The following is a 13,460-nucleotide window of genomic DNA, read 5'->3' on the forward strand; positions in this document are numbered from 1 at the left end:
ATAGAAGCAGGGCAAAGGATAGACAGAAAAGCTTAATGCAGGGGGAGCTGAATCCTCCCAGGGGTGTTTTCAAGGGCCGGAGAGGAACTGGCCTTTCTCAGGTAGAAATGAACTGTGTAGGTCAGTCATGCTTAGACCAATGCAAGGTCAGGACCTGAGCCTGGGGAGCTCAAGTTCTGGCTGGATTAAGGCTCCCACTAGCATGGGAACAGTACAGATCACAATTCCTTCCAAGGGCAGAGGACATTTATTTGGCTCTAGTCCCAGGGAGGCAGGGAAACAAAGTTGACATCTGATACTTCTCTGGAAGAACCCTCTGTGAGGGTTACTTGGTTACTTTATGTTGGTCATTTAAAATTGACTTTTTGAGTTCCCATTGTGGCTTAGTGGTTAACAAATCCGACTAGGAACCATGAGGTTGCAGGTTCGATCCCTGGCCTCGCTCAGTGGGTTAAGGATCTGGTGTTGCCGTGAGCTGTGGTGTAGGTCACAGACGCGGCTTGGATCTCACGTTGCTGTGGCTCTGGCATAGGCTGGTGGCTACAGCTCCGATTAGACCCCTAGCCTGGGAACCTCCATATGCCACGGGTGGGGCCCTAGAAAAGGCGAAAAGACTAAAAAATAAATAAAATAAATAAAATCAACTTTTAATTTTTTAAGTTAAAATTCCTTTAGCACAACTCAGAGGAGATGGAAGTAACAGAAAGAAAACATGGTGTGATAAGAAAGATACAGGTGGATATTACTGACTTTGGCCCTTCAAATACCTATGTGTTGAATGACTGAAGTCTTAGGGGGCTTATTTTTTTAGAAATGATTGGCATATAATGAAGAGTTTACTTTTAAATAATAAGAAATATGTCCAAAAGGGCAGCATGAAAATAGTCCTAGAAATTTTTGTTAAGGATTAACTTTGAATAATGTTTTTGAGAATTTGTGTATGTGATTTAATGGTTTCGTTGATGATGAGGGTTTCAAGATGTTGATATTTATCCTTTCATTTTTAATGCAAATGATTCCTTTGATCAGATACTGAAGGCTACTGAAATGTGCTAAGCTAATCAATAAATATTATTATTTCATCCAGTGTGACTTTTTATAATTACTTCCAGCTGTTGGTAAATTATAGTTGCAGAAGAAAACCTCTGCCCAGAACAACTGAGAGCTCATACCTCACACTTGGGAAGAAGGCAAGAAACATGAAGAATGAATTGAAAGCCTGTGACAAAGGGAAGTATCCTACTGAAACTACAGTGTTCAATTTCAACCCAAAGAGTAACTGTCACCTGAGTGCTGGGGGTGGGGAATAGGCAGACACTTTAGCTTGTTGAGTCTCATTTTAACCAAGAAAATCCTCTATTTCAACATCCAGGACAGAAAAAAAATGCTTCCAGAATTCAAGGACTATTTTCCTCTGCTGCAAAGTGACTCTGCCATTTCCTCAGTGCCAAGCTCACGTAGGTCCTTGGGGGAAGAAAAGGAAAAGGCAGCAGAGAGCAGCCTGCATGTGACTGGGATAGGCTGAGGCAGGATCAGAAGTGACTGTGGGAAGCACTGGCCATCACAGGTGGTGTTAGGACCAAAGGTGTCACTTTACTCAGATTAACCCCCAAAGGCTCTGCCAACCCCTGTGAGCACTGGTGAATACAATGGCAAACTCCACAGAAGATGCTCATTGTAGCTCCTGTTTTAATTTTAGTCAGATAGTAAACATTTATAAACTTTTAATACAATAAAACAAGTACATGCAAAGTTACAAATATAGAAAATATAAAGCACATGCGAATTTCAAATGCCACTCTGGATCCTTATACAAAACTATTCAGTGCACATTGTAAGCCGAAGGACCACACAAAAAGGTTTCCTTTAAGTATTATTAAATATTTAGTACCTTACAAAAACAAGTAATGCATTAGATAATTCAGATGTTAACAGCTCTAACCAAAATCTCTGTTTGTCATATGCAATATATATATATATATACATGTATTTTTTTACATAGGATACCCACAAAGTGCAAGCCAATAACAATGCAGAAGAGTAATGTATATCTGCTAGGTGACAACACCAAACAATCCAGGGAATAATTTTACCTTATTTAAATAACAGTACCAGAATTTCTTTTCCTAATATGAACGGATCATATGTCTATCATCTCTAACTTTTTTGAGGGGAATGCCTCCCTATTCTTTGATTCAAAAGCCAATTATAGAAATTGAGGACCTAATTCTGGTTTTCGACAATTATGAGACAGCAATAAAGAAATGTAAGCATTTCTCTTTTTTGTACACTAATCATTTTCTTCATAACCCTCTATATTTGCTATTACATGCTTGCTAGCCCAACACCGGCACTGGCCCATGAAAGACTCAATCAAATGAATAAATATGATGTTTCTATAGCTGCAGCTTCCTCTATGTTAAAATCTCCTGGCTTCATCCAAGAAATGGCAAAATCACTCCGGTTCCCAGATAAACAAACAAAAGAGATTTGTTCTCAATGTCCAGAAGATTGTTTCATGTCCTACTACCTTAATTATCTATAGTTTGTATTACTAAAGAAAGGACTACCCCATGAAGGTACTTTAAACATCCATAACAGAAGGCTGCCTCTGAGGGTTCCTCACACAGGTGGGAATTTTTTAAGTTTCAGAGCCTTTCATATTATGTGAGTTATGTTCATTGCCTGTGAAAATGCCCTCTGCCCAGAAGTCTAGTGTTGCACAGACATCCATTCTTGATGCAATAGCTGCTGTGTAACCTGTACTGCAAATTGCAAAACATCCTTAGTTCTCTGCAGACACAGGACACATGCTTTCCACTGGGCTGACCCTGGGCCCAGGAGCTAAGGATTTCCAGTTTCATTTTTTTGAATGAGTATTATGTGGCCTCCTCCCCAACTTGGTAGAAATGCTATTTGAACAGGAAAATGTAGTCAGGTTTTCTTAAATGGGAAAGTTGCTACAAAATCACTACTATGGCGGGGCATTAGTGTACTGAGCTCTAGCTGGAGAAGGAGCTGGAGGTATTTCGGTAAAGGTACTTGAAGTATGTTTTGAGAATTGTTTTAGCCTCAATCTGTTGTACCAGACAAAAAATGAGCCCAGATAAACCAATGATTATTTGCTGTTACACTCTTACCAGTCCAGCACTAGCACTGGCCTATGAAGGATTCAATCAAATGGGGCTTAAATACATCACATCTCAGGTCTACTCTCCTTTTCCAGTGCTACAAGCGCCATGGATGTTAGCCTATGGGTGCCGAAGAGAGAAGCAAGAATAAGACACCACCACTAAAGGGCTGCAGGTAGATATTCCCTCCCCCAACCTGATAAAGATTAAGAAGATGATGCTGACAGAAAGGCCACCCTCAGCCCACTATGAGGAAAATGAGGAAAGAGATGAGGAGGATCACAGGAGGGGAGGAGAAGAGGATCACACTTGCCCCTCTTTGGGCGTAAGCCTCGTACTCTTTCTGGTACTGGGTGATGCACATCTGTTCCACCACGCGCTCTATCATCTTGACGTCGGTCTCGGTGAAGTTCTCCCCCTTGGTGGTTGTGGTGACTGTGTGCTGCTTGACGGTGATGTTGACGCAGTCATGCACAAAACTGTTTTGGTTGCTGTACTGATCCACTGGCCTGTAGTACACTTGGTTGGGGTAACGGTACATGTTTTCACGATAGTAACGGTCCTCATAGTCACTGCCAAAATGTATCAGGGGTCTGTTCATGGCACTCCCCAGCATGTAACCGCCGAGGCCCCCTACCACTGCCCCAGCTGCAGCGGCACCTGCCACATGCTTCATGTTGGTTTTCGGCTTACTGGGCTTGTTCCACTGACCGTGGGAGCCACCACCTTGACCCCAGCCTCCGCCACCATGGGGCTGTCCCCAGCCACCACCATGGGGCTGTCCCCAACCACCTCCGTGGGGCTGTCCCCAGCCACCTCCATGGGGCTGTCCCCAGCCGCCCCCTCCCTGGGGTGGATAGCGGTTGCCTCCAGGACTACCCTGCCCTGGGTATCGGCTCCCCCCAGTGTTCCATCCTCCGCCAGGCTTTGGTCGCTTCTTGCAGAGCCCTATGTCACTCCATGCAGCCACAAAGAGAACGAGGATCCAGCCACCTATATGGCTTTTCACCATGATTACTTATCTGCAAAATACAAAATAAAGAGGGTGTCAGTGTCCTGTTTATATTGAAATCACTTAATGTCTGCAGCATAATGAACATAGTAGTGGCATCAGCTGTGAATGTTCTTTATACTCCATTTGTCTCCTGTGCAACACTTACAACAAAAACAACTGTAGGTGAAGGGTTAACTCAACTCTTTCTCCTTCTCTAAGGACAAATTTGACCTTCAGATAATTTTCTGGCTCTGTTTCTTAGAAAAGATAAAGGTGGAATGCCAGCAACATGCTTATGGTAAAAATAACCTCTGCTTGATACATTGTATCTAAATTGGAAAAAACAATAAACACCTGGTGGGTTTGCCACAGCTTTGAGCTTTTGTGATTCTGGGAGTTCCCATCATGACTCAGCAGAAACCAGCCATGGATTAGTATCCATGAGGACGCGGGTTCGATCCCTGGCCTTGCCGTGTGCTGTGGTGAGGTCGCAGGTGCAGCTCAGATCTGGTATGGCTGTGGCGTAGGCCAGCAGCTACATCTCTGATTCGACTTCTAGCCTGGAAACTTCCACATGGCGCATAAATAAGTAAAGTAATAATTCTTGTAACCAGGCACCTTCTTGTAGGGACCCTGGCAGCTCTGCTAATGGGGCTATAATGAGGGCTATCAGCACCTATGGGGCCTAGGGCCCCTCTGCCAAGGGGAACCCTCTACGCACAGACTCATTCCTTTGTATCTGAACGGTCACTTGTGGGGGCTGGGGCTGGGAGTGAAGCCAAGGCCCTAACTGCTGTGTGGACTGCCTTGAGGGACCTGGCAGGCCCCTCTGGAAGTGAAGCCCCCACGTAGGTGTTGAGATCATGAAATAATTTTTAAATAGCTGACTTGTGTCTTTCTTCCTTGAGTGGGCATGTAAGCAGGGAATGAGTCTCTTTTGTTTGCTGCTATATCCTCAGGGGCTTGGGCAGTGCCTGATATAGGGCAGGTACACAATAAGTATCTATTAAGTAAAGAAATTAATATCCTCTGAATATATAAATACCTACAATAATTTCCTCAAAGGAATTCTCAACAGTTTTTGGAAACAGAAAACATGCAAGATTTTGCAAGCCCATCTATAAATTCATCTTTCTATAGGCAGACAAATGAGGCTGCTCAAAATGGGGTAAGAAAGGCTGCATTTAGGAGTTCCCTGGTGGCTCAGCAGGTTAAGGATTCAGTGTTGTCACTGCTGTGGCTCTGGTTACTCCTCTGCCTCAGGTTTGATCCCTGGCCTGATCAAACATGCCATGAGTGGTTGGCCAAAAAAATTTTTTTAAAAAGAACATTTTTAATAAAAAAAAAAAGAAAGTCTGTGTTCACAAGATTTACAGTCACTCAGTCACTGGCATTCGATAGTTCATGAGTGAGTTACTTCCTCCTAATTTTTGGTGCAAAAGACACATATTAAGACATAAATGGGCTAGAATAATTTAAGAATAAACAATGTACATTCATCAAATTAAACATCCTTTCAGACTGAAGATGTCATTTACCCTGGGTGCTGGGTTCCAAGGGCAGTGATTAAAGACACAGAATAAAATGACCATTAAACAGACTCTACTGGACCTCATGTCAAACCATGTACTACTCCAAAACACCATGTGCCATAAAACCAAAAACGGCACATGCTGTAACCTTGATATTAGTTTTATCCCCAGCACCAGGGTACCTTCAAATAAAAGTGGCATCAAATATAAAATTATTTTTCATAACCTTCAGAGTTAAAGATTAAATTGTATAATATTCAGAGGAAGAATGATTAAAGAAATAAATTAGTTAATATTTCATTTGTTTCTACTATCATTTATTGAAATTTTTTTTTTTTGGCTGCACACATGGCATGCTGAAGTCCCAGAGCCAGGGATCAAGCTCACCCATGCTACAGCACTGACCCGAGCCATAGCAGTTACAACCCTGGATCCTTAACCTGCTAGGTCACCAAGGAACACCTTTTGAAAGGTCTTGGTGTAAATAAAAATTTATTTGAACATTATCGGCACAAACTGCTCAAAATATGCCAATTAGGGAGTTCCCTTCATGGCTTAGCGGTTAATGAACCTAACCAGGATCCATTTGCTGATGGGACTCAGCTCTTCGCCTCCATACTGCTCACAATTCTGCTCCAACACCTCAGGGGCCTGAACAAGGCGGATTAGCACCTTCTAGAAGGCTTGCAGTTTGATGTGGAAAGTAAGAGTATGGAAGAATCGAGGTGGTACCCAAGTTTCCAGATTGGGCAATTGAGTAGACAGAACACAGAAGGTGGAGCAAATTTGGAGGGAGACAAATGAGGGGTGTGGCTTTGGCAATGTGATCCTCCAGTTGCATGTGGGACAAGAGAGACAAATAGGCAGTTAGCTTGGGGAATCTGGAGCTGAGGAATGAACAGGGTCTGGAGATACAGGCAACAGTGTGTAAGGGGAGCAGGCATATGTTGCCATTAGTACTTAAACACTGAATACTAGGTAAAGCTGGATAATCATAGACTATATTAAGACAGGATCGTTTTAAAACCAGTTGAGAATGACAAAAACAACATCTACTTATGAAAAGCATAAAAAAATAACAACTACATTTTGAAGGAGAGACTCATTTCTAAGGATACGGAAGACTCAAAACTTGGGCCCCACCTGCAGCATATAGTAATTCCCTGGCTAGGAGTCAAATTGGAGCTACAGCTGCTGGCCTATACCACAGCCACAGCAACGCAGGATCCGAGCTACTTCTGTGACCTACATCACAGCTCACAGCAAGGCTGGATTCTTAACCCACTGAGAAGGCCAGGGATCGAACCCATGTCCTCATGGATACAAGTCAGGTTCACTACCACTGAGCCACAGCCGCAACTCCAGGAAGACTCAAAACCTAATGAGACCTTGGAAAATCTCTGTTTGTGATAAAATAAGAAAGACCTTGTATTATTTAATCCCAATCTCGCACTCTACAAATTAGGCCACCAAGATTCAGCTAAGTCAAGTGACATATCTGCGATTAAAATGCTAATTAGTGAGATTGCTGGGAATGGAGACTGGGTTTCTGAATGCCTGGCTGTTATAGCATTTCATATAAGATACTCCTGAACAGTCATTCTGTGGCCTAATCCCCTGATACATTTTAAAACATTAAGTATTTGATAAAGGTCAATATCTATTTATCACTAAGAAAAATACTTTTAGTAGACCAGGAATAGGAGGGAATTTCCTTAACTTGATAAAGATTATACAACAAATCAGAACTTAATAGATAACTTTTGGAATGCAGTCCCTTTAAAATCAGAAGCAAGACAAGGATGCCAACTGTCATGGGACTGGAGGTCCTTCCAATGCTGTAAGCAACAAAGTAACTGGTGCAAGAACTGCAAGGAAAGAGCTCCAACTGTCATTATTTGGAATTTGGATGATCATATACATAAAAAATTCAACAGACCTGACACAAGTTTTTTTTTTTTTTTTTTTGGCTGTACTTGTGGCATGTGGAAGTTTCTGGGCCAGGGATTGAAACCACTCTGCAATTGCAGCCTGCACCACAGCTGCTTGCAATGCCTGATCTTTAACCCCTTGCGCCACAAGGGAACTTCAGTACTAGACTCAGTACTAGAGTTTGGCAAGGTTGTGGGATACAAGATTGGCCTATAAAAATCAATAGCATTTCTCTACAGCAGCAATAATCAACTAGGAAAAAAATGAATAAAATAGCCATAATTTCAACCAGAACTGTAATGTAACTAGGACTGACTTAAGAGAAATTAAGACTGGGGAAAAAATTTAAACATTAATAAAGAAGATAGAAAATGACCCATAAAAATGGGAAAGTCTTGGTTGGAACAATTTAGTATTCTAAAGATGTCAATTACCCCTAAGTGAATTTATAATCTCAATAAAATGACAAAACTCCAGCTCAATTTTTTTGAGTTCAATAAAACCATAAGGGGTAAGGAATGTGTACAAATAACAAACTCAACTTTAAAAAGGAAGAGGAAGGAAGAGAGAATATACTGTTATCAGATACTGTTAAATCCTGCTACAATATAGATTCCTAAATCCCATCACTAGATAACACCTGGCTGTCAGCCTGGGATAGGTTCTAGCAATGTTACATTTTTAAAAGCTCTTCACCTATTTCTGAGGATGGCCAGGTTAGGGGCCCCTTGCCCTATTCAGTCGAGGGCTAAGTCTCAGAGTGCCAGAGAAAACACCCCACCCCAGAATGGTTTGTAAAAATTTTATATAGCCTGCATTAGATTCTTTAAGGGACAATGACTTCAAAAGACGAAAATATGACTGCTGAGTTCCACCTTAGCTCAGGAAAGACAGGAAACCTTCCCAGAGAACTGCACTCCTAGCCAGGCTTCAGAGCTAGGTCCCAGGAGCACAAAACTTAACACTTATAAAGCATAAAAGGGTACCCCTCCCTTGATGTGATCACACAGTACTGGAACAGCAATAAGCAGAATATAGTTAGAAGAAAAAGGATGAACAAATTGAGAAAAAATACTCCCACTGTAAGAACTGCTATATATGCTATCCACTCAGATTCTTCTGCTGCAGCCACCACTTTATGTAGAGGCATGTTTTGAATGTTTCACATGCAGCAGTTCACAGCTGATATACAGTTGTCTTGGAATAGGAAATAAGAACTGAAAAGGGAGAATGGAATAGGTAAACTAAAACCACAGCTTAGAAAAACTGTCACCTTTTGTTGGCTGATAGTCACCTTCAGTGTTAATCTGGTAAAGAAATATTTGTAATTGCTTTTTTATTGTATTTTTTAAATGGTTGATTCCTTATATAACTCAGCGTGATTCTAAAGAAATCTGTGGCCCTTTGCCTGCAAAATCAAAATGATTTTACAAGAAAGGATGATTTAAGAGGTGTGGGTTACACATATAACCTAAGTTGCCTCAGAGCAAGGACTGTCATCATAGCCTTTCTAGGCCCTTCTTTTCTGTGACAGATAGGGACTCTGAGCCATCATGAGATCAAAGGGATTCTGCAGTATGTACATCTGTGATGGCTCAGCGAGGCTGGATTTGTGTTCTGGGGAAGACAGAAAGCTTCGGCTTAGCTGAAACTGTTCAGTTTTCAAATATATTCAGGGTCCTTAAAAACAACAAAAAAAGAAAAAACTAGAATTGATAAATAAATTTAAGAACTAATTCCTTAAAGAAGGATCCTAATATATACATTACTAACCCCTAATCCATCTACACGAGAAAAAAAAAAAGAGAGACAATATCTGAAGAAATGAAGTCAGCTAACATGACACTGAGCTCTCCCTCTCCCACATACAGAAAACTATGGCTCCATTTCATTACAAAAATTGAGAACGATGAATAATTCTTAAAAATTTTGTTACTTAGAAACGCAGTATATCAATAAAAAAGAAAATTAAATTGACCCGTAATTTCTAACTTCATTTTAATTCTATTCAATTCCTTTGTATGCTTTTCCTTTCAGATTTTCCACATATGCATTCACGTCTGAGTAAGTAGATACAGTTTGGTAATGTAATCTACACTGATTTATCAGTTTTTTCTCATGTATCATGGACTTTTGATAGTTACATAATGTTTCTTTCAGTTAAAGAGCCACGATTTCCTCAGCTGCTGCCCTGCTGTTATACATTCAGGTTGTTTTTACATTGGGTCTAATTTTAGATCATTCTGAATTCTGTGACTGCATATGGCCTTCCCCCCCCCCTCTTTTTTTTCTTGTTGTTTCTTCCATTGCAGGTAAATTCTGGGTCATGGCCTAATGCATTACCAAATTGCTTTACAGTAAATTCACAATGTCCCCAGTGCAGTGTGCCCAAGAATAGAAAAAGGAATACATACCAAAGGTCAGTTTTACATAGATGGTTAATCTTGGCAATTTCCTGAAGTAGGTATAATTTCCTCTATTTTATGAATGCACAAAAGGAGGATGAGGAAATTAGGTAACCCATTCCATGTTATGAAATTAGGTGCAGAGCCATTCTTTTAACCCCAAAGTCCTGCCACCTCTCAAAATAACTGAATATGAAAATTTCTAGGCAATCTTCCAACAGTGGTTGCTGTTACTATTACTGTTATTGTTTTTGTTAGTAATTGTAAAATGATAATCCAGAGTGCTTTAATTTACATTCTATAATTGATTCATCATTTATTATAATCTTCATATTTTCCTTTCATAACTGAAAATTTGTGTCAGATACAAATCATATACAAATCACATCCTAGCTCTGCTTTCTTTCCTTTTCCGGTTAGTTCTTTTTCATTGTAAGAGCGCCTCAGTGTTTACTGCAGGTAAAACTGGTGATTTTCTTTTTCTTCCTCAAATCTGAGATAGTTGTTAATTTTTCCAGGGGGTTGACATTTTAATTCAATTTTCTGTTACTATTTTTTCTTTTCTTCCCTTTTTTTCTTTTTGTTGGCTTGCCTGAGGTATACAGAAGTTTCCGGGCCAGGGATGGAACTCTATCCACAGCAGCGACAATGTGGGATCCTTAACCACCAGGCCACCAGGGAACTCCTATTCCTATTCTTTCTTTAATACTATTATACCTGGAGGGTTTTTTTGCAAGAAAAATCGAAACATTTCAAATGTTCAGCATTCGGGGAACTGCCTATTAAACTGCGACGCTTTAAGCAGAAGAAAATAACTCGGCCATTAGAGGAGGATAATCATAATCAGGGCAGTTGAAATTTCTTTGCGTTATGTACGAATCTGGAGACAGGAAACTAAAAAACAGAAAGCAGTGGCTTTGAGATGGTAAGGGTGGATTGATGGCTGTGGGTTATGATTTTAAAAACTGATTTGCTATGGTTGCTACAAATTTAGAAAAGGGAAAAAAATGAAAAGGGACAGTAAAAATGGACTTCTCGTTGTTTACAATCAAGCCTGAAAGTGCAGCCCACACAAGTGGATCAGGAGGAGAGCTGCCCGGCCCTGATCCCCTTGAGAGGAGCCTCTGACCGACCAGTTCCCTTCGGGGAGGGGCAGTGGAGACAGTGAAAAGCAAAGCACCTGGCCTCTCCGGACACTCGGCCCCCGGGACCTGGACGTCTCGGCAGATAGTGAGGGTGGGGCCGCCCGAGACTCCGCCCGCCGAGGCCCAAGGTCGGACCACGTGCCCGGTTTCCATCCCCAGGGATGCAGGAGGCCCGCCCCGCTGCGGCCTCCCCAGCACCGCCGGGCCGCAGGGATGGCAGGTTGGGCCGTCTCTCCGGAGGAGCTACATGGTGGCGGCGGCAAGGGCCCCTCCCGCCGGGGCCTGGGCCATCACCCCCACCCCACGTCCCCCTTGGGCCTCGGGAGAGCCGGACGCCGGCCCCTCTCCCTGGTTCTCCTCCGAGCGCCTCAGCAGAGGCCGTGGGCGACCCTCCTTGAGTTCCCGGCCCTGCGGCCCCGGTGCCGGCGCGCCTCTCCCATCCTCCGCCAGCCGCGGACGCGCGTGGGAGAGGGCTAGATTCCCCGCCACCACCCGCCTCCCTCCCCAGGGGTCGCGGCCAGCCGCAGGCACCCTCTTCCCCCACCAAGCCCCATTCCGAGTAAAGGGCCCTCACCCCACCTGGAAAGCAAATGTGAGCGGGGCCAACGTTAAGCCGACGAACGAGGGGGGGCAGGCCTGTCGCGCCCCCCGCCCGCCGGAAGTCCCCCGCCCTCCTCTCTGTCAAGGTTTCCCTAGCGCCCCAAGTGGGCCCTCACCCTTGCGCCTAAGCTCCAAGGCGGGGGGTTCTGACTCCCGGCCTTGGCACCCCCAGTTCTCGGGGCGACCCGGCTGTTTACCTGCCGCCGCTGGAACAGAAGACGCTCGCAGCTCCGGGGCTGTCAGTGTCTGGCGCCGAGGGCTGGCGAGGCACGCGGGCGGGGAAGGGAGGCGGCGGCGGCGCGCGCGCGCTCTGGCGCTTCAGCGCCGGGGATCTGCCAAGCTGGTCGGAAATCTGAGTCTCTGGGAGGGAGTTGAGACGCTCTTAGCCGCGTACGTCAGATAGTACCGCCTCCTTGGCTCATCCTAACCTGGTATTGCTCACTGACTGTAAAAATCATCTTTAAAGGAAAAGTTGGCCTGAAGCCTCAGTTCCCCGTTATGTAATGGAAAATGCGAGAAAATGAAGTAATTTCTGGACCCTTGGTAACAAATTTCTAAAGAGAAAAAAAAATTCTCCTACCCTGGATTGAGCCTAATGTTTGTTAATGTTCACATATATCCTTAAAATTTGAGGCCATCACCATCACCTATTCCTTCATTTGCTCAGTTCCTGCTCATTCTATTCAAAAGAGATGACTTGGACTGTGTAATTTACAAATAAGAAAAAGGGACTCCATTTAACACGTTTGCGCTGAACATTACCCGAGGTTTCTTGTATAAAATGTGGTGTACTCAAGAAATTAGATAGGGTTTGGTTTTGTAAATGAAAAATATTGCCCGCCATATCCGTAAACAAAGGATGTTGCAGCCATGAAGCCACCACATTACCGGACCCCGACAGCGAGCCCTGAGGGAACTCAGGATAGAAACAGAGTGTCTGCCATCTAGCAGTCATCTGCTGTGGCCACCCTAGATGAGCACCTGGGGGAGACTCAGGGTAAGAAAGCTCAGGATACTGGCCCCAGAGAGCTGAGAGGCATGTCAAAGGAATTTCAGTGAGTCTGTAGACTCTTGCATCTTCTCATACATAAAAGAGTGCTAAATTCCTTGACCAGAGATATCTGGTCTTCTTTAATTTAAACAGTAATCTTTTGATGTTCTAAATACCTCAGTCTTTGTTGCAAAAACTCTTATATAACCTGGTTCCCCTCCTTGCTGTTTGGAGCAGTCACTGAGAGTTATCTGAGATGCTGTGCCCCTGGCCTAAGTCCTCAGTTTTATCTGCTGAATAAAAAATATAATTCTCAACCTTTAGGTTGTGACTTTTCTTTCTTTGTTTTTTTCATTTATTTTTCAGTCGACAGTTTCGTAAGGGATGGCAAGGAAAGAAGTGATAGAAGACAGGAGTTAGGGTCATATATATTATTACCCAAATTCAGGCACTTGAAAAGTGTTTCCAGGATTTATTAAGTTGGGTGGTTTGGCATAAACCTGGGAGAAATGAGACATCAAATTCCCTTGCTATGGGCAAGGGACTTCACTAAACTTTTTAGAAAAGAGATTTAAAAATATTGAGACACCCACCAGAAACAGGAATTAGATGAAATACCCATACCCCAGGGCAGATACTGAAGTGGGAAGGGGTAAGTGGTGAGGGAGGGGAGAGGCCAGGAGAATTGTGTACAGGGGAATGATATGAAATAGCACTGGGGTCATGCTTA

General features: G+C 43.2%; 1 protein-coding gene across 2 annotated transcripts; it reads right to left on the reverse strand.

Annotated features, from left to right (window-relative positions):
- Positions 1-1,671: 1,671 nt before the first annotated feature.
- On the reverse strand, positions 1,672-12,058 carry PRNP (prion protein). 2 transcript variants are annotated; one of them, XM_047771728.1, is made up of 2 exons: positions 11,937-12,058; positions 1,672-4,153 (listed from the first exon to the last, which is right to left on the reverse strand). In XM_047771728.1, the coding sequence occupies exon 2, from the start codon at positions 4,141-4,143 to the stop codon at positions 3,370-3,372; it is 774 nt and encodes a 257-aa protein (XP_047627684.1). In that variant the 5' UTR covers positions 4,144-4,153; positions 11,937-12,058; the 3' UTR covers positions 1,672-3,369. The 2 variants fall into 2 exon arrangements, with proteins under 2 accessions (XP_047627684.1, XP_047627685.1); XM_047771729.1 differs by lacking the exon at positions 11,937-12,058 and adding an exon at positions 11,719-11,765.
- Between the last annotated feature and the right edge of the window lie 1,402 nt (positions 12,059-13,460).

The sequence above is a fragment of the Phacochoerus africanus genome, chromosome 3 (genome assembly GCF_016906955.1).
Source record: "Phacochoerus africanus isolate WHEZ1 chromosome 3, ROS_Pafr_v1, whole genome shotgun sequence".
NCBI lineage: Eukaryota > Metazoa > Chordata > Mammalia > Artiodactyla > Suidae > Phacochoerus > Phacochoerus africanus.

Bases quoted from the DNA above. Each gene is read 5' to 3' on its own strand.
- PRNP (XM_047771728.1), bottom strand. From the start codon at position 4,143: ATGGTGAAAAGCCATATAGGTGGCTGGATCCTCGTTCTCTTTGTGGCT.